This window comes from Ipomoea nil, unplaced genomic scaffold (genome assembly GCF_001879475.1).
Source record: "Ipomoea nil cultivar Tokyo-kokei standard unplaced genomic scaffold, Asagao_1.1 scaffold2036, whole genome shotgun sequence".
NCBI lineage: Eukaryota > Viridiplantae > Streptophyta > Magnoliopsida > Solanales > Convolvulaceae > Ipomoea > Ipomoea nil.
In genome coordinates this window covers 4,062,615-4,089,060 of record NW_017618464.1, presented here as the reverse complement: position 1 = coordinate 4,089,060, position 26,446 = coordinate 4,062,615, and the positions used below count along the sequence as shown (strand labels likewise).

The 26,446-nt window shown below is 39.6% G+C and overlaps 1 protein-coding gene across 2 annotated transcripts; it reads right to left on the bottom strand.

Annotated features, from left to right (window-relative positions):
• Nucleotides 1–5,282: 5,282 nt before the first annotated feature.
• LOC109148145 (short-chain dehydrogenase TIC 32, chloroplastic-like) lies at nt 5,283–10,268 on the bottom strand. 2 transcript variants are annotated; one of them, XM_019295958.1, is made up of 8 exons: nt 10,065–10,268; nt 9,821–9,949; nt 9,504–9,735; nt 9,171–9,407; nt 8,202–8,283; nt 5,914–6,001; nt 5,741–5,787; nt 5,367–5,573 (listed from the first exon to the last, which is right to left on the bottom strand). In XM_019295958.1, exons 2-8 carry the CDS (start codon nt 9,942–9,944, stop codon nt 5,382–5,384), a joined length of 1,002 nt encoding a protein of 333 aa, XP_019151503.1. In that variant the 5' UTR covers nt 9,945–9,949; nt 10,065–10,268; the 3' UTR covers nt 5,367–5,381. The 2 variants fall into 2 exon arrangements, with proteins under 2 accessions (XP_019151502.1, XP_019151503.1); XM_019295957.1 differs by having other exon boundaries at nt 5,283–5,573; nt 9,821–10,268.
• Between the last annotated feature and the right edge of the window lie 16,178 nt (nt 10,269–26,446).

Below are 26,446 nucleotides of genomic sequence, written 5' to 3'. Positions count from 1 at the left end.
ACAGACGGCGCCAGTGATGGTTTCTGGGTTTTCGGGCCCAAGGAGGTCCAACACAACCTTTCAGCTGGAGGATACACCTTTCACAAAAAGTTTAATTTCAATGAAATGCGATGTTAATAAAGCCTTGTATTCCTCCTCTGGGTTCTCGAATCTCCCTCTTACAAGGGTAGAGGAGCCCTTTTATAGTGGCTCCTCCCTCGCTGACTTAAAGGCCCATAATAGCCGACTTCAAGGCTGCTTTCAAGGTGCCGAGCCGTTGAGTGACGTTACGGGGTCTACCAACGGCTCTTTCTAGCTCGTAACCGGCGGACCGAGTCCGGCCTTTAATGCCTCAACGGCTCCTTGTCTTAACTTCTTCGGAGGCTCCCTCAACGGCTCTCTGCATTAAGTCTTTCCTTGGGCTGGGCCCGGACCGACTCCTCGTCTCCGGCCCATGCTCAGGTTGGGTCGTCCTTCATAGCCCTGGCCTGGGCCTTCCATTTGGGCCTGGGCCGACTCCTGGACTCGGCCCACACACTCTCCAGGCCTGCCTCGTGTCAGCCCATTCTTCTCTCTGGTCTTTCCTCTTTGGGCCCTCTTTTCTTGGGCCGGCGTTCTCACCCCATCACATATATGTGCAACGTATGCAACATCTTCGGAAAATTAAGAGGTATGAAGATCCCGGATATCAAGCAAATATAGGAGGAAAATATATGCATTATGTACACGGACGAATACAAGGAGCCTAAAAACAAAGATAATTAATAAAGTGTGAAATTGAGTATGTAAATTAAGCATACGGGGCCATTAGTGGTGAAGTGGCGGACTCTAGGCACGAAAAGAAATAGTGTATAAAAGGTCCATAATGCTAGGTGCACAGATGCTGGTATACAAATTAAGAAGGGAGGCAGAAGCATGATGGAAATATTAAGGCATGAATGTATACATGGAAATGTCTAGTGAGGGGAAAGCATGCCGATTTGCGAGGCCGACTCCTATAGTCTGACCGAGTAGGTCCGCCCATTCGCGCTGGGCCGACCACTCCGTGTCGGGCATTGGATTATCCGTCCAATCAGCTTCAAGGCCGACTCCTAGAGTCTGACCTAGTAGGTCCGCCCATTCGCGCTGGGCCGACCACTCCGTGTCGGGCATTGGATTGTCCGCCCAATCAGCTTCAAGGCCGACTCCTAGAGTCTGACCGAGTAGGTCCGCTCATTCGCGCTGGGCCGACCACTCCGTGTCGGACATCGGATTGTCCGCCCATCTAGATTCAAGGTCAACCACCGAGCGCCCGGACCTTGGGCGGTTGACCCATCTGGTTATACGGATAGAAGATGAAGAAGGAGGAAAATTGCAAACATACAAAAAGTACCAACGATCTCTCCATGGCCAGTGAAAATAATAAAAATAGAAGGGGTACATATGTTGCATACAATATGGGAGCACGACTCGGCATGGAAATTTAGTGGCAGAAAATACATTCCAAAAGGTTGCACATGGAATTTCTCATCTACAAGGGGCTATATAAAGGGAAGGAAAAGTAAAGCTACAACCGAGAGTCGCTTGAGTTAGTAAAAGAACCAAGAGTCCGAGAAGTTTACTTGGAAAAGAAGAATCATAGCCAGGACTCGCCTCGAGCAGGGACTCGGCGAGAGAAAAAGAAAAGATAGAAAACAAGGGTCCAGACCCTTAGACGTTTCCGAGAAAAAGCCTACAGGAGTCGCCTCGACTGAGGGACTCGGCGAGAAAGTAAAGAAACGACGGGGCACTGACCCTAAACTGTTTCTAAGATAGAAAAAGCCTAAAGGGTCGCCTCGACTAAGGGACTCGGCGAGAAAAGATAGGAAACAAGGGCCCAGACCCTTAGACGTTTCCGAGAAAAAGCCTACAGGAGTCGCCTCGACTGAGGGACTCGGCGAGAAAGTAAAGAAACGACGGGGCATTGACCCTAAACTGTTTCTAAGATAGAAAAAGCCTAAAGGGTCGCCTCGACTGAGGGACTCGGCGAGAAAAGATAGGAAACAAGGGCCTAGACCCTTAGACGTTTCCGAGAAAAAGCCTACAGGAGTCGCCTCGACTGAGGGACTCGGCGAGAAAGTAAAGAAACGACGGGGCACTGACCCTAAACTGTTTCTAAGATAGAAAAAGCCTAAAGGGTCGCCTCGACTGAGGGACTCGGCGAGAAAAGATAGGAAACAAGGGCTCAGACCCTTAAACGTTTCCGAGAAAAAGCCTACATGAGTCGCCTTGACTGAGGGACTCGGTGAGAAAGTACAGAAACGACGGGGCACTGACCCTAAACTGTTTCTAAGATAAAAAAAGCCTAAAGGGTCGCCTCGACTGAGGGACTCGGCGAGAGAAGAAAAGAGAAAAGAATCAAGGGTTCCGACCCTAAGACGTTTCTAGAGAAAAAAGAAAATATGCCAGGGTTCCGACCCTTAGACATTTCTTAGAGGGAAAAGAAGCTACCACCGAAGAGTCACCTCGACTGAGGGGCTCGGCGAATAAAGAAGGAATTGAGGGTCCGAGCCCTTAGAAGTTTGTTAGAGAAACGTTACAGCCAAAATTCACTTCGACGGCTAAAGAAAAAAAAGGGGCTCGAAGTCAGAGGGTCACATCCACTGAGGCAGTCGGTCATATGGCAAACGAAGAGAAGTCATGAGGATGGAGTCGTGTGGAATCTTGAATAAAAGAGTCGGCAAAAACCGAGGGGGCTAATAAAGGGAATTTTGAGGCAAGACAATATACTTTTCCATGCCCTGCTAAGCGCGAGACATAGAAAAGTGAGGGACTAGTTGATGGGGTGTGAACCCCGTGGGCTCAGGGCCCAAGAAGAAAATAGATAAAGCCCAAACGAAGAAGAGAAGCCCAAGAAGAAAATGGAGCAAGCCCAAAAAGATACGAGCCAAACCGAGGAGTCGGCTCGACCCAGAAGTCGGCACGGGTAGGAAGTCGGCCTAAACTAGCCGTTAGCCCATTTACTACCTTATTATTACCCCACTTATTACCACTAGTCAATTATCTAATTATTATTATTATTATCCATAACCCCCACTTAAACCCTTACTTACTACCCTAATTATCACACATCAATAACCTACTAAATGGTCCAACGGACACTTTTGGGATGGGCTAGCTATAAAAAGGAGGGGAAGACAAGAAGAAAGGGGGCATTTCACTCATTCATCTACATGTGGGAGGACTCTCCCAAATACTACCACTCACTATTCTTTCATCACCAAGAAGGCTCCATCACTCTCCCAAAGAGGATGCACTCGTCCACAACCACTCTCCACTCATCCAAGCAAGAAGATCACATGAAGAAGACTCCATATGGGAAGACCCCACCACTCTTCCACGCGTCAAGAAGCATACTCCATCTCCATGTACAAAGTATAGCTCTCTCCTTATACAATATTTCCATATCTCTATATACAAAATAGCCATACAACATGTACAAAGACACCTACAAAATACATAGTGGAGTTAGGCTTGGCACCGCCCAAAAAGGCCCGTGGTTTTCCTTTCGGTTTCCACGTACAAAAACATTGAGTTATATTTTTCTACTTATTTTTCTATAAGCCGCATGTGAAAGGTGAATCCACCGACCAAGGTTGTGTTGGACCTCCCTAGGCCCGAAAATCCTAAAACCAACAATTTATGTTAGGCATTCTGGAATCTCAATCCCATATTTTTCTTCCTCTTCTTGAATATCATATTCTTCTTCAGATTCTATTCCAGGTTAATGTTAGGACTTATTGAAACTATGGATTAATGGTGTTTTAGATTATTCTCCTGTAAAAAAAAAAAAAAAAAAAAAAAAAAAAAAAAAAAAGGATAGAACTAAAATTCTTAAATCCCTAATTAATTTCCCTATTATAGCCTATGTATCTGTGATATGTTGCTCCTCCAAGCTCTGTCAAATCCAATAGTCAACAACGAAGCCAAGCCCAAGCCCAACGAGTTTACGACGCCGCCCTCCCCTGCGAATCTGCAAAGAAGACGACAACGAGCGAAGAAGCTACAAGCCGCCGACGTCGACGCTGACCTTGACCCCTCACCTGCGAATTTGCAAAGAGGACGACAACGGACAATGAAGTTACAAGACGATGACGCCGTCGCCGACGCTTCCCCCCTTCCCTGCGAATCTGAAAAAAAAAAAAAAAAAAACGACAATGGACGACGAAGCTACAAGCTGCCGACACCGACCCCTCCGCTGCGAATCTGCAAAGAGGACGACAACAGACGACGATGGTACAAGCCGACGACGCCGACGCCGACGCCTCCCCCCTCCGCTGCGAATCTGTAAAGAAGACGAAAACGGACGCCGAAGCTAGAAACCGACGATGTCGACGCCTCAAGAAGAAAGCCGTGTGAGGTGCAGTGACTGTGAATTTTGATTTTTTGGATTGGTAATTTGTTATTGAGAATTTGACTTTAAGAATTGAATTGTTAAAAATGTAGAAATTATGATATACGGACTACTTTATTTGGGATCTGGTCTGTGTATATTCAACCAACCTCAAGAAGAGGAAACTCAGTAGAGGAAATGACCATTTTACCCCTTAACTTAACATCTATCTAACTTCAAGTTAACGGAAGGACTAATGGTGGAACAATTCTAATAGTCGAGGGTTTATTTTGTCCAAATTAAAAGATGAGGACTAAATTTGAAAAATCACAATAGTCAGAGGACTATTACTGGAATTAACTCTAAACCTCATATTAAACCCCTTATCCCTCTTCCGTTTTCTCAAACAAAACACCACCTCCCAATAATCACCCTATTTACTACCCATAAACACCCTACTTATTGCCATAAAATTAAATACCCACTAGCCATATTGACCTATAAAAGTTAAAGTAAGGATCAAAAGTAAAGGAAGCTTCATTCTTCCATTCTTACACGAGGGGGTTGCTACATTTGAGAGAAAAAGAAGACAGCTTCATCCTTAGATAGCAAAAACAATATACACGAGAGCCTCCATTTTTTACCACCAGAAAGCTCCTTACGAAATAGCCATACAACATGTACAAATCATAAAGCAAAATAGTAAATGATTTTTCCTTTCAGTTTCCATATACAAATCACAAATCATACAACTTGGCACCACCCAAAAAAACTCGCGATTTTTCCTTTCGATTTCCATGTAAAAATAATTGTGTCAAATTCTTTCTGTATTTATTTTTTATATTATATTTTCCGGTGATTCACCAACTTTCCCGGTTGTGTTGACTCTCGGTAGGCTTCCCAAAAGTCTAGAAACCAACTGTATGTATGGTTGTAAATATCTTCAGAGATGTATACTAATAGTTTATATTTTTGATGAGTTCTTTTTGGTATAATATTCCTCTGGTAGATGATGTAGTTGCGGTAACTAACGATACGATGTTGTTTGGTTTTACACTAAGCCTTGGAATGGATTTGAGTGTGGTGAAACCAATACATCAGAAGCCTGCCACAACCTTGCATTTTCTGTTAAACTGAACCCAAACTTGGAAGAAATAGAAATCTCGTTGCAATCTGCGAAGAATTTCCCGCTTTCATTTGCAAGCCTCGGATCAGTTGCAACATAACAAGTTGTCGATGCAGCCTATGAAAGCCATCATTATTAGGTAGTTAAATCCAAACACAAATAAAACAAAACAATGTAAAAATCATGTCACACATTACTTCAAATAAAATTTTACTATTCGAGAATAATTTTGTAATGTTTGTGTTACACCACAAGTTAGAAATTAAATATACAATAATATTTACCTGAGGGATCGTCTTCAAAAGCTTAGAAGCCAAAAAGAATGCTAAATCTACATGAAATAAAAATTTTAAATTCAATAAGAATTATAAGACAAAATTAACATGTGCTCAAAGTTAAAGTCTTAATAAAAATTTACTTGTATTTATATTGTATATATCAATTGAAATTTACGTACCGGTGAGGAACCCTTCACGTTCGCGATTGAGTCTAGTTTTCACAACCCCAGGGTGAACACAGTTCACCGTCACGTTTGCCTCCATTTGCTACAACATTATCAACGCAAAGGGGACATCCAAAAGGCCCAAAACATTAAAATTTCCATGTGCCCAGAAAAAATGTGGTTCTCAAAATAAAAAAGCAGCAAATTAAGGATACCCTACATTGTCGTAAGTCATAACTAGTACTACTCACTTTATTACAAATTTACAATGTAGTATATGTCCAGAACTTGGAACGTACATTATGTTGTGAGCACGTGCCCACCTTGCAAGTTGGGCATAATTCCATATCCATAATTTTTATACCGTAGATAAGTAGATTCATAATTTCTATACTGTAGATTCACATAATTTTCATACTGTAGATTCATAATTTCTAAACCGTAAATTCATTATTTAGTTCTCTGATTTGTGAAAACAAAGTTCAACTATTGGAATCGAAAGTATAAATTTCATGAATCTACAGTGTTGGTTTTAGGGTTTTTGGCCCCAGGGAGGTCCAACACAACCGTGGTTGGTGGATTCACCTTTCAAATATAGAAGTCAAAAAGTAATAGCTACAAGTGTATATGTATTCTTGGCCTGTTTCCACCGCTCCTTTTACAGGGTCCCCCTTTGGAAAATTAAAAGCTTTTACAATTAAGGGTCATAATAGACCTTCATTAACGAGGAAGCCGTTACTGGGCCTGCCCCAACGGCTTGTTTGACCGGGCCTTTTAATAGGTCTCTTAAATGCTAACGGCTACTTCTGGACTGACCTCCCACTCGCGCTGACCTCATGCTCGCTTGCCCAGAAGTCTGCTCGAGTCAGAGGACGGAGCGAGCATGAGGTCGGCGCGAGTGGGAGGTCAGCCCAGAAGTAGCCGTTAGCATTTAAAAGACCTATTAAAAAGGCCCGGGCAAACAAGCCGTTGGGGAGGCCCAGTAACGGCAGCCCAACGACTTCCTCGTTAATGAAGGTCCATATGGCCCTTAATTGTAAAAGCTTTCACTATTCTGTCGGATTGTTTGTACAAGTTATATGGCTATTTTGTATATAGAAATATTGTATAGGGAAAGAGCTATACTTTGTATATAGAGAGGGAGTCTTCCTCTTGATCTTCTTGTTGGGAGAATGGTAGAGTCTTCTTGCTTAGATGAGTGGAGAGTGGTTGTGGAAGAGTGCATTCTCTTTGGGAGAGTGATGGAGTCTTCTGGTGGGTGAGAGAATAGTAGGTGGTCTTCTCTTGTTGTGTTGTGGAATGGAGCCTTCTTGGGAGAGTGGTTGTGGAAGAGTGATATGTCTTTCTATGGGAGAAAGAATAGTAAGTAGGGGAATAGTGCTTGAGGGAGTGAATATGTGGTCTTCTCCGGCCATGTAGGTGAATGAGATGCCCCTCTCCTTGTGCTCTTCTTCTCCTTCTTATAGCTAGCCAACCAAATAGTGTCCCTTGGACCATTTAGTAGGGTATTGATGGGTATTGATTTGGTCATTAGTGGGTTGGTTATAGAAATTAGAAATAAGATAATCAATGGGGTAATAATTTTGGGGGTTAAGATGAGGTAGATAAATAGGGTAGTAAATAGGTTTCATGGGTGATAATGTAAGAATAACGGCTAGTCAATTTGGATTTTAGTAGGTAATTTGACCGGGTCTAGGTGGGCCAATCGGGGCTAAGTGGTCCAACTGGGGTCAAATATCGAGTAGCCATCATACAGTATAGAACTTATGAATTTACAGTATAAAAATTATGAATATGGAACTATACCCACCTTGCAAGATAGGCACGTGCTCACAGCATAATTTGCCCCAGAACTTGTGACCTCCTATTTAAGACAGTGTCACAAAAATTCTGCCTAGGCACCAATTAATTGACACCTAGCCACTAGCCGCTAGCCGACCGCCCAGCGTATCATCATAATCAGTAGTCTAAGTAACTTAATAATCCTAAATTGTTTTGAACAAAATAACCCTAAATTGTTCAAACTATGTGGTTAACATTTAATATTTTAACATTAACTATTAAAGTATTAAATAATTTATAATTATTATGGCTTAAAAATTAAACAAATTTTTAAAAACTAAAAAATAAAATAAAAAATACACGAACGACCGCCTAGGCACATTCAAAGAGCGTCTACTGATCTTTTTCAATTATGATTTAAGAAAGTCACATAAATATAATTGAGCAACAAACTCCTTGGCAAAGTGATAACTAATATTTATTTACGCAGTTTATGAAATCTGGGAAAATCAGAAACTTACTTTAAGCCTCTGAGCAAGTTCTTTGGTGTGCAGAAAGGTAGCCAGCTTCGATAGAGCGTACGCACGTGTCGGGTCGTAGAGACTGCCCCAAATGCCACAATCAAAGAAGTCACATTTCTCGGGGAAAAGATAGTCAAACATAAAAGCCCATTTCTTCTCGCCATTTAACTCACTTTAATACTCTCAGCTTTTTCCTTAATTGCAGCTGAATTTTATTTGTATTATATATAATAGTAAAAATTTGTCCAAAAAAATATATATAATAGTAAAAAAAAAAAGTTTAATCAATTATGACTTTGTTTGATAAATCTAATCAAAAAACTAGTTGAAATTTAAAAGCTGAATGATAGTTAATAAGTTAATTAATTAAAATTAAAGTATTTAAAAAATTAGTTATTGAATAAACTATGAGGTGTAAAAAACATAAAAATATAAACTGAAATATTATAATTTTGATTAATGAAAATTAAATGATACGGAGTATCATTTTTATAAATTAATAAGAATTGAAAAAGGTTAAAAATTTTAAAAGTTAATAACTTTTTTTTTTGAATGCTACTAGCTCTATTACATTGTAGTATCTGTTCATTTTAAAAGTTAATAACTTAATTCAAAATAAGCTACTAATCTCAATTTATAATTTATTTGCTCTTAAAATAAACTCTAGTCTATGTCATACTCTTCCGTCATTCCTATCAACTTATCTAAAATATTTTTGAATTAAGTAAAATTTTGCTCAATTTTATCCTGATATAAATAAGATAACTAAATTCAATAAAATAAATTTTAAGCATCAAAAATAAATTTACAATCATTATTGGGATAAATAAATTAAATTGTATATAACTGATCGATTCATAAAAATTTTGTATGATAAAAGGATCATTTTGGATGAATTATGGACTAGTCAGTTGGATATTAAGTCTTCAAAATTAAAAGCAAAATTAGAAGAAATTAAAATTAAATCACCTTGGGTCCTTGCTTACATCTCGGAAGTAAGCGATAATGTCGTCGGGAAACCAGTTGTAGATGCCGGAGGACACATTCACGATTCTCCCTTGAATGCCGGATGATTTCGCCGTCTCCGTCATCTTGCCGAGCAGTAGCTTCGTTAGTAGGAAATGGCCTAGATAGTTAGTGGCGAAACTCATCTCGATGCCGTCCTCTGAAACTGAATGCTTGTACGCGAATTTTCCAGCATTGTTTCTAAATCAGAACAATTTTCGATCGAGACGGAGGAGATCAGAGAAATAGTATTTGAGTTTTAACGACGGACGAGAAGTCGATAATGCATTGACGTACATGAGGAGATTGAGAGGCAGATGGAGAGATTCGAACTCTGCAACAAACCTCCGTACAGAAGCGAGAGAACTAAGATCGAGCGGCATCACGACGATCTCCGCGCCCGGCGACTCCGACAGAATACGAGCCTTCGTCTCCTCGGCGGCCTTCACGCTCCGAGCCGGAAGCACCAGGCGTGCTCCGCGCTTGGCCAACACACGAGCCGTCTCCGCTCCGATTCCCGACGTCGCACCTGCACGTACACACGCAACGACACGTCATCATCAGCAACCGTTTCCTGACTTTTCTCCGACGATAGAAACCTCCGCTCTACCTACCAGTGATGATGGCGGTGACGGAGCACAGACGAGGACTCATCTCGGTAACCTCCTCGGCGGTCGATTTGGAGCCGAAGCCGCTGGGGCCGGCGGAGCCGATAAGGTATTTGACTGTTTCGAGCATATTTTCTTTCAATTCAGCGGAAAAACGGTCCTCACTCGTCAGAGATATTATGCTATTGGTTATTAATTATTGATGGTGACGGCATAGAGTAGCGATGATAGCAACAGAGCAAAACCCTACAAGTCAACTTGGAATAGCCCCACACTGTGGGGATGATTATGCGCAGTTTGACACTATATTTTTGCAGTGAATCGAAGAACAGAGGCTTAAAAAGGGGAAACAGTAGGGCGGCCTGCCCCTCTTCACAGCGCTTTGTACTGTTACAGAGATAAAACTGTAGCTTGCTTCCGGCGCACAGAGATCACGACTGAGACGGGCCTCTTTTTGTTACGGGAGAGCGGAGATATAGTTTGAATTTGGTTGAGGGTTGTCTCGTTGCGAGATTACGATGTTTCGTTCTTAATTTAGGTGATTTTTTAATTTTGTCATATTTTTGCTTTGATTTTTCTGATTTTGTCATTCCTTATTTCCTTATATAATATATTTCCATATAAAGACAAATTTACCTTTAAAAACTTTTAATTTTCCAAAAATGGGGATGATTATGCGCAGTTCGAGCCTCCAAAAATAAATTTAAGAATGGTCCTTTGATTATTGACATTTATCAATATTTATATTATTTGACTTTAAATTGGATCATAAATAGTTTAATATGATCATAAATATTACGGAGTAATTTTTTTTTTTCAAAATAGTCTCTCGACTACTGCTCATTCTCAATTTCACATTTCGACTTTCAATTGCACCAAATGTGGTCCATCAACTTTCAAAAACTCACCCAATTTAGTCCTCTGTTAAATTTTTCTTCTACTCAGTGTTAAAATTAAGGGCATTTTCGTCCGTTTACCTATTATTATATGCCTAATATACGTTGAGAAGCCATTTTGGGAATAGTCGATGGACCATTTTGAAAAAAAATTCTTTTATTTATTTCATTTTTGTTTATTTTCATTTTTAAACTCAATTAAATTAAAATTTCTATAGATTTTTTTCCGTACAAATATAATAGATAAAATCCCACAATCCAACCTCAGAATTTTAAACTTTCTCTACAATTTTTTTTTTTTTAAACATACAAAGTTTTCCTCTATCCCTATCAAATTTTACAATAAGTTTCTTAACTTTCATAAATACTCATATACTTTTTATTTTTCTCTTTTTTTTTTTTTTGTTCAATAAGCAATCAATCATTATGTATCACAATAAATATTATTTTTATCGTTGAAATTAACATTTTTATTTTCATTTTTACATACCTTGGTAAAAAAGTTTTGCTTTCTAAATTAAGTTTATAAATATTCATATATAAAATACAAACAAACTTCAAAATAATAAGAACATGTAATTTTGGTAAAGGATCGGGCTTTAGGTTTATGATTGTTTGTTGTTGGGAATTCCATTGGTGAAAACAAATAATAATCCTATAAAATAAGATTATTATTTTCTGTAGTAGGAGGGAAGGAAAGATGAAGAGATTGGCTAGTGTTTGGTGTAGGGTTTTTAGCAAGAGTCAAGTGATCACTTTTTCCTTAAAACCTTATTTGCTATCTCCCACAAGTGCTAGGAGCGTTGTAGCCTAGGCTTCCCAGGAAAAAACTTGCTACGATTCAATGTTTGAGCACCCAAATAAGGAATCCGGCGAACTAGAGCAAGATTTGAGGCTAAAAAAATTATACTTTATTGTTGTGTATAAAATTCTACTGCCCAACTCCTTATATAGGAGTGAGAGATTAAATAACTTTTAATAGGCACTTAAGGGCACCCCTCCATCTTCCTGTAACAGCAACCATTAACAAGGGTTTCAATTCAAAAATTAAAATTGAAATTAATTCAAAAAATTAACTCCGTAATAGTTGAATTGACTCCAGCTTTCGGGTAGGAGCCGGCGCGCACATGAGATTAGGCTTAAGCTAAGCCTTTTCGATCTCATTTTAGAATTTGATTTACACCCCCCAACCCCCTCCTGCGTGTGAGAGAAAGCATCTATGTTATACAATTCAATAAACCTTAAAAGAGATCTTGTATAAATAGTGGGACAAATCCTCTTCCCAAATCAATGTGGGACAAAAGTTCACTTTTTCCCTTCATTTTTTCCAACTCAATGGGTCTACTTTGAGAATCAATATCTCATTCACCCATTATTCGTTTTGAGCGTACAATATATCAATCTCTTTGTCTCACTACGAAGAATACGAATCCACTTTGACCCGACCTAAATCGGAAGTGGACCCCACTGATAATTGTACCACAAAATAGCCACTTAACATGTAATTTTAAGCTATTTTTCCAACAATCCCCACATGAATTAAAAATTGATTTTTAGGGTATTTTAAAATCGGAACAACTGTGTTCAAATGGTCGATCCCTGCATAGGATAGGTAGGGGGTACCGCACCGTTTGAACCTTCCCTTATGAAGATATGTTTACTCTACTGGCTGTACAGTAGAACACGATGTATTTGAACCGACTGCCGTTTGTGTAGACGATGACATATCTCACACAGAAACCTCCCAACCATGCTCTGTTCTCATGAGTGTGCCCATTTTGGCCGTGGGTCACTGTTCCTGGTTCTGCGAGAGTTTCTAAAGAATTGTTGCCCATTAATTCTCCTTTGAAGCGACCCTCACTTCTCTCTTACATAGGTGATTCTTTCTCGAGTATCCCGCATACTCACACATGTCAACCGACATTCGAATCATTAAAGCATCAACATGCTAGCCTCGTGCGGGAGTCACTGTTTTTTAACGAGGAGTGGTAGGGAGTCCGAGACCTCCCACAATGACGCGCTCTGTTCCATAATTTAGATGTCCCATTGAACCTAGGTGCCAGCTAGGTTGGGTATCCACTATAGAACTTTTTAGTCCAAGGGCATTAGACCCATTCCTCGTGCCAACTTCTCCACAACTTCTTTGCCTAACCCTTTGGTCAGCGGATCCGCTATATTGTCTTTTGACTTTACGTAGTCAATCGAGACAACACCAGTTGTGAGCAGTTGTCTAATGGTATTATGTCTCCGACGCATATGTCTAGACTTACCATTATACATATGACTCTGTACTCTCCCAATTGTGGCTTGACTGTCGCAATTCACACATATTGGAGCTACTGGTCTTTCCCAATTAGGAATATCCTCTAGAAAATGGCGTAGCCATTCAGCCTCTTCATAACCTGTGTCCAAGGCTATTAGCTCAGATTCCATCGTGGATCTAGCTATCACAGTTTGCTTAGAGGATTTCTATGCAACGGCTACACCGACTAGTGTAAACACGTGTCACTCGTGGACTTAGAGTCCTTAATATCAGATATCCAGTTCGCGTCGCTATACCCTTCAAGTACAGTGAGATATCTCCCGTAGTGCAGTCCAAGATCACGAGTATACCTCAAGTATCTCATAACCTTTACTATTGCCTTCCAGTGCATAGCTGTAACACCCCCGATTTCCATACCGATTTAAAACTTAATCAAGCAGATAATCTAACCATAAAAGCATACACAGCGGAAGACTAGATATGAAATAGATGGAAAGCGTAGAGTGTTATGCCACGCCCACACTATGGTGAACGCACAGGCGTAAACAACATCAACATAATCTGTCTACAAAGGTAAGGTCAAACGACAACAAGTCTAAAATCCAGCATAGGCACACAGGCCAAAACAACTACTAGGTATAAGAGATCTATGCTAGCCATCACTAGACTGCGCTCGTCTTTACTCGGAACCTGAAAGAAACACATAAATATATGGGACGACGCCCGGTCAGCGAATGATGCTGGTAACCCACCAATACATGTGAAATATCATACATAGATAGGATATATATACAAAATCATTTGCGAAACAGAATATAGTATATATAAGTTCAAAGCCAAGATATAAGTCAATCACAAGACTCAATACACTCACAACGAAGACAAGGGAACACATCCCAAGACCACATGAAGTACTACGACACACAAGAACGGCTCAAGATGTATTATGCCATCACTCAGTAGAATAACACCCGACATGCATAACACAAGAGAATAAGAGACACACAATGGCAACACATGCCTTCGTGACATCACTCGTCACGAATATAGAATTACACAACAATGGCCACACATGCCTTCGTGACATCACCCATCACGAATTGAGATGCCTTCCTTATGCCCGGTTCCAACCTTATGGCTACCCCCCACCTTATGTCTAATTCCAACCTTTACCTCCAGGACCCCTGTACACCAAGTCCAACCTTTTCCCTCCGAGGACCGTCGTCCCCATCCACCAACAAATTTCACCAATTCATAGTACACGAGGGTACCGATCACACACATGGCAACACATGCCTCCCAAGAAAATACGTGAACCCATCACTCGGGTCACATCCTCCATAATCACGTCATGGACACCACGAGGACCACTGCCGTACCTTAGTGACTAATGTCCCATACCATTAATCATGCAATCCAGGTACAGCCACACACACCACACCACAATAGGAATCAATCAATGGATCACAACGAAGATATGAAACCATACTCAACAAGGAAAGGACCACAATCCGACAAGAACGATGATTAACACAAGTCATCATCCACAATAGGAAGGGACAAACAACACACACACTAGCATTTAAACACCGAACTAGCATGCTTATCAAACGGGTAAACCAAACATCATTCCGAAGAACACACAAGACTCATCATGGTTCAACGAATCACAAGGTTGAACACTTAGCATGATTCAAGACACCAAAACCTACATGGAATCCTACCATATAGTTCTAGACATACGAAACATCAAGAAGACGCTCAAATAGTTCCACAAAAGAACATCGGGAAGTCAAAAGACCAAATACCGAGTCAAAAGAATCACGGGGAACAAATCCACGCCCAAGCCACACATGTACCCCGCGGGTGGGGCCACGGGTGGACCCCCACCCGTGGTTCCGCCCGCGGGAACCAACATCTCCCGTAATCCGAATTGAGGTACTGGTCTTTCCTAATTAGGAATATCCTCTAGAAAATGGCGTAGCCATTCAGCCTCTTCACAACCTTTGTCCAAGGCTATCAGCTCAGATTCCATCGTGGATCTATCTATCACAGTTTGCTTAAAGGATTTCCATGCAACATCTGCACCGCCTAGTGTAAACACGTAGCCACTCGTGGACTTAGAGTCCTTAATATCAGATATCCAGTTCGCGTCGCTATACCCTTCAAGTATAATGGGATATCTCTCGTAGTGCAGTCCAAGATCACGAGTATACCTCAAGTATCTCATAACCTTTACTATTGCCTTCCAGTGCATAGCACCGGGGTTACTCGTATATCTACTGAGTTTAGTAACCGCAAAGGCAATATCCGGAACTAGTACAGCTCATAATGGACCCCTATTTTTAAACGAAAAGCCATATATATATATATATATATATATATATATATATATATATATATATATATATATATATATATATATATATATATATATATATATATAATGGCTCAAATAATGAAAATCTATAAAAAAAAAAAAAAAAAAAAAAAACACGTCTTGAGAAGAAAAAAGCGAAGTGTAAAAATGACGCACCTTAAGTGTAAGAAAGACGCACCTTAAGTATTAGAATGACACACCTTAAGTGTTAAAATGGCGCTCCTTCAGTGTTAAAAATGGCGCACCTTAAGTGTTTTAAAGACACACCTTAAGTGGTAGAATGACGCACCTTAAGTTTCAACAATAACGTACCTTATGTTCTCAAGTGTAGAACTGACGCAACTTAAGTGGTAAAATGACGCACCTTAAGTATTAAAACGGCGCACCAACCTTAAGCACAAAAAATACGCATCTTAAGTTTCAACAATACGCAAAATAACCAAATTGCCACCGCGTTTTTTTTTTAAAAAATTCGTGTTCATCCTTGACGTTGATTTTTGCAAGATCAATGCCTATCATCTCACCGCATGTTTAACCTCGACACCTCCTCCGCATTTGATCTCTCTCTCTCTCTCTCTCTCTCTCTCTCTCTCTCTATATATATATATATATATATATATATATATATATATATATATATATATATATATATATATATATATATATATATATATATTAGACACCGAAAATTTGAACCCGACAAATGGACTAACTGAATTGTTATTGGGCCGATATTGAGATTGATTATTGGACCAATTTAATTAATTGGGCCATAATAATTAAATTAATTTAATGAATCCAATTAGATTTGATTTGGACTATTGAATTAATTAATTAATTTCTCCAAGCCCACTTCATATTTGAATTTGAATTATAATTATAATTTAAATATAATATTAATTTTATTATATTTGAATTAAATAATTATAATTTAGTTTGAATTTGAATTAGGTTATAAAATAGTGAACCTAGACTTGATTTTGGGCAAGGTTCATTTTCCTAAATAATTAATTAATTGATTAATTAATCAAAAAGGGGAGGTTGTTGAGGAATGTTGGTTAGACTTCTAGTATAAATAGACAGAGATTTTGTACCTGCACATTGAATTATACACACGCTGTACACGGAATTTTTGAATATATACAAAGTTTACTTTTTTTGTGTTTATATATATATATATATATATATATATATATATATATATATATATATATATATATATATATATATATATATATATAGAGAGAGAGAGAGAGAGAGAGTGTGTGTGTGTGTGTGTGTGTGTGTGTTCATGTGAAAACAGAGTCCTAGGTAAAAAGTGACGACTAACTTGATCCGTGCATCTGAATAGATTAATAGTTGAGGGTTGCTGAAAAAGAAAGGGAAAAAGGGTGGAGTTAGAGCAACATATCAGTTGGAGATATTAAGGGGTTATTGTAAGAGTGATTAGGAAAGAGAATGTGGGATGAGAGAGAAAAAAAAAAACCAAAACTAATTTTTTATGAAAAAATAATATAAAATGCATGGTCAGGCGCGCCTGACGCGCCCGTGTGGGCGGCTGCTGTGCGCGAAACGCGCACAACAGCCAATGCTTCTATGATATTTCTCTTCCCTTGGGAAGAGAAATATCTCAAACCCTTGTAGGGATGACTTTTCCTTTCTCTCTCTTGACTCTCTCTCTCCCCTGTAGGCAAACATTTCTCGTGTACCGTGAATGCTTCTCTGATGGAGATGCTCTTAGTTTTGTAAATATTGCAGAAAATTTGTAATAATTATAAAATTGACACATATCTAAAAAAAAAAACTAAACCACAAATCATTGATGATTTCTAATGGACGGCTGAAATCAGTTCTCACTTTTTACATGGGTCGTTCTCATTTGAGCACACCCATATTTATAATAAATAAATTAAAATATGGTCAAAGCGGGCTGTGTGGACGGACATAAAGTTGATTGGTGTGGTTCATCCCCTTTAATGCCAGCGAGTTTGGTGGACCAATTGTTATAGCGTAGACCTTGGTCCTAAACGACGTAGTTTTGAATTTTAATTTTGACATTCAATTCACGTTACATGTTTTTTTTTTTTTTACTATAAAGATGTGTATGTGTCTTGTGTTATGCGTTTCTGTGTCTCATGTTAGCAATTCTGTACCTTAAGCGTATGAATTCTGTACCTGAAATAAAGTAAATATAACATGTGCTTTTGTGTCTTGTGCTAAGCATTTTTGTGTCTTGTGTTTTGCATTTTTGTGTCTTTTGTTATGCAATTCTGTACCTTAGGAATATTGATTATGTACCTGAACTAAAGTAAATATAAAATATATGTATGTGTCTTGTGTTATGCGTTTCTATGTCTCATGATATGTAATTTTGTACCTTAAGCGTATGAATTTTGTACCTGAAATAGATTAGTAGTTGTGTAACACACAACATATTGTTTGTCTTATTTTACGAATTTATGTATTGTATTATGAAACTATGTGCCTATAGGACATATATTATCTAAATAAATCATATTTGAGAAAAAGTAAATATATAACATGTGTATGTGTCTTGTGTTGTTAGTTTTTGTGTCTCGTGTTATGACATTCTTTATGTGACACCCCAAAAATCCACACTCCAAACCATGAATTAATTGAGTAATTAATTCTATTTCTCTTGAGGAATTGATTCCTAAAATCCTGATTTTTGATACTCAAGGACTAGTATTTGACTAGTCAATCTTTAAGTGGTGTTGTACCTTGTGCTTTGAGAGGAGTTCCCTTGTTCCTTACACTTTCTAGGAGTTAGTAAGGGTATCCTTGTCTTTTCACCAAGAGCTAGTTTTGTAACCTAAACCTAGAAGACTTCTTCATTTTTCATTCCTTACATTTCCTAGAAAATATCTCTACCTTCTCTCTAGAATAGAAGAGTAGCTTGTTCTTCAAGCCAAAAGAAGCCTTTGTCAAGATTCCAAGTTTTGCTTCCAAGATTCAATCTTTCCTCTATTTTGGCATCTAGAAGGGTAAGATCTAAGCTTGTCTAGTCTTTTTGGTTCCATCTTAGTTGTCTTTTTCCTAAAGGTTGGATCTTTATGATCTTTTGGTTTGATCTTGAAGTGGGTTTGGCTAGTGAGCTTAGTGGAGAGCTTGTTGTGGTGTAAGAAGAGTCTTCTGGTCTTCAAGAGGTAACCCATGCTCTACAAAACCTATTTTGCTTACCTATATATAATTTCTTGGCTTCTATTTGTGTTTTGCTATGAAATGTGAGTGTTTATGCATTTATCTTGTGATATTGCATATCTAGAGCTTGTGTTTAGGATTCCTTTGTGCCATTGTTTGGCATCTTCCTTGATTCAAGTCATTTTGTTGTGTTTGGTGAGATTTGGCATGTTTTGGACTTGAATTTGTGTTTGGAGAAGAAAATCCCCGAAGGGATTTGTTGTGGAACAGGAGTGTTCTCGCGGGCGGAACGGCGGGCGGGGCACCACCCGCCGGCCTACCCGCGGGTACATAGCCTGTGGGAATATGTTCCCGCGGGCGGAACCACGGGTGGGGCGCTACCCGTGGGTCTACCCGCGGGTACAAGGTTGGTGTTGTGATGGGATTTGTTCCTCGTGATTTGTTTGTCTCGGTCTTTGATCTTTTGGCCTCCCGATGTTCTTTTGTGGAACTATTTGAGCGTCTTCTTGATGTTTCGTAGGTCTAGAGCTTTATGGTAGGTATCCATGTAGGATCTTTGGTGTTGTGAATCGTGCTAAGTGTTCAACATTGTGTTTCGTTGAACCGTGTGGTGTCTTGTGTGTTCCTCGGAACTATCTTGAGTTTTCCCGTTGTTGAGCTTGCTAGTTATTATCCTAATGCTAGCGTCGTTGTTGTCGTTGGGTGGTGACCCGTCTCTTGATTGAGTATGTTTCATACCTCTTTTGCAATCCGTTGCTTGTTTCGTGTGAGTGGTGGTGCGTGTGTGGCTTTACCTGGATTGCACGATTAGTGGTATGGGACGCTAGTCACCAAGGTATTGCAACGGTCCTCGTGGTGGCCGTGACGTGATTATGGAGTTGTGGCTGAGTCCACGTGTTTGGGGGATAACATTGTGTTATCCGGGCATGTGTTGCCGTGAATTGGTGGGTTTTCGTTGGTGGTTATAGGTGGGGGACGACGGTCCCGGCGGAATAAGGTTGGACTTGGCTGTACAGGGGTTTTCTGGAGGTAATGGTTGGCTTTGAAGGTATAAGGTTGGGGGTAGCCATAAGGTTGGAACAGGGCATAAGGAAGGCATATCAACTCGTGATGTGTGATGTCACGAGGGCTTGTGAAGCCGTTGTTGTGTGATCTTCTCTCGTGACGTGTGTAGTCACGGAGTCTTGTGGTGTTTTGGCATGTGTTGTCGTTGGGTGAGTCTTTATCCTTGTGTGTGGTTAACCTTTGTGGTTGGGATGTGTTCCCGGTGTTATCCTTGCGAGTGGTGAGTCTTGTGTTGTCCTTTGATCTTGGCTTTTGACTTATATATATGTATTCCGTTTCAAAAATGGTTTTCATATTATATATCTACCTATTTATGATACTTAACGGTATTGGTGGGTTACCAGCATCTTTCGCTGACCGGGCGTCGTCCCGATGTTTATCTTTGTATCTTTCAGGTGATGCGTAGTCGAGCGCGATGTCTAGAGCCGGTAGCTTAGCACCTGTATCTTTAGACAGTGTTTTTGAGGCCTGTGTGCCAATGTCTTTAGATTGTTCTAGTTTGTTGTTTTTGGGATAGTGATACACTTGCAGATTGTCGCCGTAGCGTATGCCAAGTGTGGTATACGTGGCATAACACCCCGTTTTGGATTCCTTTTTATCCAGTTATCTTTCTATCTTCCGCTGTGCTAGTGTTTTGTTGTTAATCAGCATGTGTTAAGACTTGTTTTTAGGTCTTGTTGTTTTGGGGGTGTTACACTTTACCATAAGAGTATTGATACTGTACCTAGAATAAATTAAAATTTGTGTTGAAACATAATAAACGGGAAACTACTGAATTTGTTAAAGTTTAAATATCAAAACGATGTCATTTTGATCCAGGGTCCATGCACAATGTTATGTGACCTTGGTCCACGATATAAATTGTCTTGGGTGGACCGATCTAACTCACTGAGTTATTTTATTGCATGTTAATCCGTCGTGTTAGACTGACAATCTAATTCTTTGAATTAGAGTTAATACCTCAAATGGTCCTCCCAGTATTGGGGTCTTACCAACTATGGTTCCCCAACTTTAAAATGACTAGAAGGCGTCCTCCTAGTTGCAAAAAATAACCACCCGTAGTCCTCTGTTAGATTTTATGTCAAAATGGTGTTAAGTTGGAGGGTAAATTTATCCTTTTACTTGACTTTCTTCCTTATTGCCTTCTAAAATGATAGAATTAAAGGGTAAAGCAGTTCAAAATTTATTACAGTGAGCAATATTGAGGCATCGACAGAGAGCAGAGAAGGAAGAAGAATAATGTTTTAGTAGATGAGGTGGCAATAGCTGATGTGGCATCTGAGTTGGGCATATCTGTCAACACTCCCCGTAAGCTGGCGCGTAGATGGAAGGGAGCCCTAGCTTGGATACAAGTCTCTGAAATGGCAAGGGCTACAAAGGCTTAGTTAGAATGTCAGTTGTTTGGTTTTCAGTAGACACATGTAGTAGCTTAATGATCCGTTTGTGAATTTTCTACCTGATCAAATGACAATCTATTTCTATATGTTTTGTGCGCTCATGAAACACGGGATTTCAGCAATAGCAATAGCCGATTGACTGTCTGAGAACAACACAACTGGCCATTCCGTTTTTACTTCTAATGTCTCAAGTAGGAACAACAACCATTGCACTTCACAAGCAGCAAGTGCCATAGCCCTATATTCATCGTCGGAAGATGATTTAGAGATTGTTCCCTATTTCTTGGACTTCCACGATATCAAGGCATTCCCTGAAAATACAAAAATCTGTGACTGATCTCCTGGTGTCAGGGCAAGCTGCCTAATCTGAGTCAGCAAAGCCTGTCAGTTTGAGGTTTAAAGTGGCTGGGAAGAACAAGCCTTGACCAGGACAACCCTTGATATACCTTAAAACTCTATGAGCTGCGTGCAAGTGTAAGGTAGTAGGTTTATCCAGAAACTGTGAGAGTTGCTGCACAACAAAGCATATATATGGCTTGGTAATGGTCAGATACAAGAGTTTCCCTATGAGTCTTATGTACTCAGTGTTGTCTTCCAACAGTGTGCCTTCATCTTTGGTCAGTTTGGTAGTTTGCACCATAGGACACTTCATAGGCTTATTGTCCACAAAGCCTGTTTCAGCTAGTAAATCTAAGGCATATTTCCTTTGAGTGATAGATATTCCCCTTTTGTTTCTAGCTACTTCAAGCCCAAGGAAAAATCGTAGGTTCCCCAAATCTTTAATCTGAAAAATAGCATGGAGATGATCCTTGATGGCTTGAATTTGAGTCCCATCACTGCTAGCCAAAATGACATCATCCACATATACCAATAGAGCAATAAAGTTGTCACCAGAACCCATTGTGAATAGGGAATTATCACAAACAGCTTGTTTGAAACCCATAGTAATCAGTTCTGTAGTGAGTTTGACATTCCACTGCCTGCTAGCCTGTTTCAAACCATAGAGAGACTTAGTTAACTTATACACTTGACCAGAATGTTATGGGATAAAGCCTTGTGGGAGAGTCATGTACACTTCTTCATGGACATCACCATGCCAAAATGCATTATTGACATCAAGTTGATGCAACTGCCACCCTTTTGTTGCTGCTACTGTAAGTAAAGTTCTTATGGAACTTGTTTTAGCCACAGAACTGAAAGTGTCTATTTAGTCCAAACCACAGGACTGTGTGTACCCTTTTGCCACTAGCCTGGCTTTGCATCTTTCAATAGTTCCATCTGACTTGTGCTTCACTTTATAAACCCACTTGCACCCTATAGCCTGCTTGGAGGGTGGAAGGGTTGTTAGTTCCCATGTTTTGTTGGCTTGCAAGGCATCTATCTCAGCTTGCGTTGCATTCTTCCAACACTCATGGTTAATAGCTTCGTTATATGATCTAGGTTCCTGAATGTTCAAGATATTCACACCAAAAGTTTTAAATTTAGGTGCCAACCCATCATAAGATAAAACAGCAGATAGTGTATGAGGAGAGGTCCTAGTAGTAGGAAGATTGCAGCTGTAATCCTTGAGGTATGCTGGTTTGGAAACTTGCCTACTGGACCTCCTTGGCTGCTGCTGCTCATGTGGTGTCTCATAGGGCTCCCCTGTGTCAATCAAGTCCTGATTGTTTGGTGAAGTGGTGGGAGGAGGCACTCTACGCAGAAAGGCATCTTCAATGAAAGTGGCAGCAGGCAGGATAATTTCAGGATGAGCAACCTGATTACTTGAGTTGTTGGTTGCCCTGTAAGGAAGGACATTTTCGTAGAATACTACATCCCTTGATATAAACACCTCTCTTGTCCTTAAGTCATAAAGTTTGTATCATTTCACTCTATTAGGATATCCCAGAAAAACACACTTTCTGGCTTTGGAGGCAAATTTAGGCTTGTGACCATTCATCATGAGAGCATAGGCTAGGCATCCAAAGGTTCTAAGATGACTGAGCTTAGGAGGTTTCTTGAACAAGACCTAATAGGAAATTTTTCCTTACAGACCTCAGGGGGAAACTTGTTAATGATGTAAACAGCATGCAAAATAAAATCCCCCCAAAAACAACCTGGAAAACCTTCTTGAAACTTGATAGCTCTAGCTACTGCCAAAATATGACCATGTTTTCTTTCAACTACACTGTTTTGCTGTGGGGTGTAGACACGAGTGGTCTGGTGAATTATTCCCTTTTCTTGATAAAACTTGTCCATCTCGAAATCCTTCCCATTGTCTGTTCTTATACACTTTATTTTGCTTCCAAATTGTGTTAAGACAAGAGCACAAAAGGCTTGGACTAGGATTCTCACCTCATCTTTCCTCTTCATCAAATATACCCATGTCAACCTGCTGAAATCATCTACAATAGTTAAGAAGTACTGGTGGCCATGTATGGTATGAACATGATAAGGCCCCCAGATATCAACATGTACAAGATCAAAACAGGCATTAGAAACAGTAGAACTAACTAGGAAGGGCAACCTTTTTTGCTTAGCAAAGTGACAAACATCACAGGCAAACTCTTTATTCAATTTCAAATATGAATTTGACAATTGTAATGTTTTCAGTTTTGAGTAGGAGGCATGTCCCAATCCGGCATGCCATAAGCTACCAGAGTTGCAAGTATTGACCTCAATTTTTTCTATTAAACTAGAAGAACCAGGTAAAATGAGCTTGATCAAGTGATAAAGGCCATTCTGCAATTTAGCCATGCTAATCCTCTTCCCAAGGGCTTGATCCTGTATAAGACACAAGTCAGAATATAGCAACAATGTGCACTTAGAACCCTTGATCAACTCACTAACAGATACCAAGTTATAATGAAATGCAGGAACACAGAACACATTCTAGAGAATTAAATCATCTAAGAAGTGGACTGTCCCTATACTTGTGATTTCAGCTCTAGTGCCATTTGGCATTTCAACATGCATACCTTGAACCTTCCTTGCTTCAGTTAATATATATGATTGGCATACAATATGATTAGTGGCACCACTATCCAATATCCAAGTTATCCTGTTGACATTAGAGGGTTTATAACACATACCTTCCAGTGGATTAGGAATAAAATTTGCAGAAATGAGATTGGCTTGTGGTGATGTTCCCATGTCCAGAGGGGAACCCTAAGTAACAGCCTCTCTTTGCACCAATTGTTTGAACATATGATATTCATCATGTGTTAAGGAAATAACACTGTTTGTAGGAGCAGCAACTTGAAGTTGATTGATAGCTATTGAGCTTTTATTTATTGGTTTCCAACCAGGTGGATATCCATGTTTCTTGTAGTACTTTTCAACTGTGTGGCCTGTGTATCCACAGTAACTACATACAGGCCTCTTGTTCCCATTATAATAGGTTTTCTTAGGAGCAGAATTACCCTCTACACCTTGGCTAAGGAACACACTGCCTCCATTTATGTTTTCTCCAATCTGAGGCAATTGTGAACCCATTCCAGTGTTATATCTCCTTTCTTGTTGTTGTACAGATGAAAGTGGTTTCATCATCATGATCTGAGATTTTGGACTGAATCGTACTGTTCATTAAGCCCTCTTAAGAAAACAAACAAATTGTCATTCTCCAGATAATTTTCCAGTTTGTCTAGCAATCCACAATCACACCTTCGAGCACATTTACATGTAGGTAATGGCCTAACAACTTGCAACTCATCCCACAACACCTTCAATTTCGCAAAATAGGCACTCACACTTAAATCACCTTGTCTCACTTGATGAATTTCAGCGTGTAGAGCTGAAATTTTGAATATATCAGCCTCACTGAATCTGGCCTTTAAGGTTTTCCAGATTCTCTCCGTCGTTCCTAGCCAAAGGATTGTCTGTGCAATCTCCGTTGAAACTGAACGCATTATCCATGTTGAGACCATATTATTACACCTCTTCGAGTAGGGGAACTTCACATCCGGCACAGAGATTGTACCGTCTACAAAACCTAATTTGTTCTTCGAAAGTAAACTCATCTTCATGGCTCTAGTCCATGGATGATAATTGTGGTCAACTAATACAGTAGATGCCAAAATAAGGGAAGGATTCTCACTTGGATGAAGGTAGAAGGGACTCGCTGAGTCATTAGGATCGAAAATCGCACTCGCACCGTTTGTCGGAGCCTGACCGGTCAGAATCGCGACAGCTGGAGGTACCGTCAGAGGAACTCCAGGAGGTATGATGCTGCTCGTTGCTGTCGTCCACGCCATTTACACTTTTAGCATTAGCTCTGATACCATATTACAGTGAGCAATATGGAGGTATCGACAGAGAGTAGAGAAGGAAGAAGAATACTGTTTTATTGAGAGAGAAGGACTTTTTAACTAACTGCTACAGACTTGAAGGAAAGGGAATTATATATAGAGGTTAGAAAGTCAACAAATCAAGAACTATCTAAAATTGCCTAACTAGTAGCTGAGGTGGCAGAAGCTGAGGTGGCAGTAGCTGAGGTGGCATCTGAGTTGGGCATATCGGTCAACAAAATTGGAAAGACATGACTACGAAAATGATTGCAGTTAATATAGCTCTTCAAATAAAATGGAAAATTTTCAGCTTATACCAGAAATTCAAGTTGACCAACTCAATTAACTTAAACTACAAAAAGAAAATGTTGAAGAAAAATATAAAAGGTGGCAAGTTTTCTATAAGCATTGTTAGGCCCTGTTTGGTAAAATAGTTAGCTTATCAGTCAATGTTGGCTTATTTGACCACTATTAATTGTTTGACTTAGTTAAAAAATCAATATAAGTGTTTGATTAATTAGCTTTTGTAACTCCAAAATGCTAAAATTCAAAAAACTGTTCAAAGTAACTTTTTTCAATTAGCTTTTTGAGAAAAGAAATTATACCAAACAACTAATTTACCAAACACTTTTCTTCAATAAGCTAATGTTGTCAACTAGTTATACCATCTAATTAACCCAATCAGCTAACAGCTATAAGCTAATAGCCATTTACCAAACAGAGCCTTAATCTCCTGATAAGAAGAATCCCTCGAAACAGACAAAACCTCGTAAGGTTCTCTCCTCAGCGCCGATGTATACGACCCCTCTATTTTTGAATTACCCATCTGAAGCTCACCGTCCCCTCTAAAACCCTTCCCCCGAAAAAACGCACCTTTAAATACTTGAATGAGAGTCCTACTTTTTCCCTGTCTGCAAATCCACAAGCACAAAGAACTTTATCAAAGATTATTTCGCGAAATTCAGAGCTTTGTATCGTGCTTACTTATCCCCCTCTCAGGATTAATGCGAATTGTTGAATAATTAACAGATCATCTAATTTCAAGAAACAAAAGACAAAACGAATACGAGTAAAGATCTAACAGAGAAATACAAAAAACAGATTGGTCTAATAGAGAGAGAAGAGGCTGACCCTTCACTTCTTTCTTTCTTCGCTTCGCGCCTCTGCCGAGAGGGGTGGGTGTGAAAGTCAAGTAAAATAACAA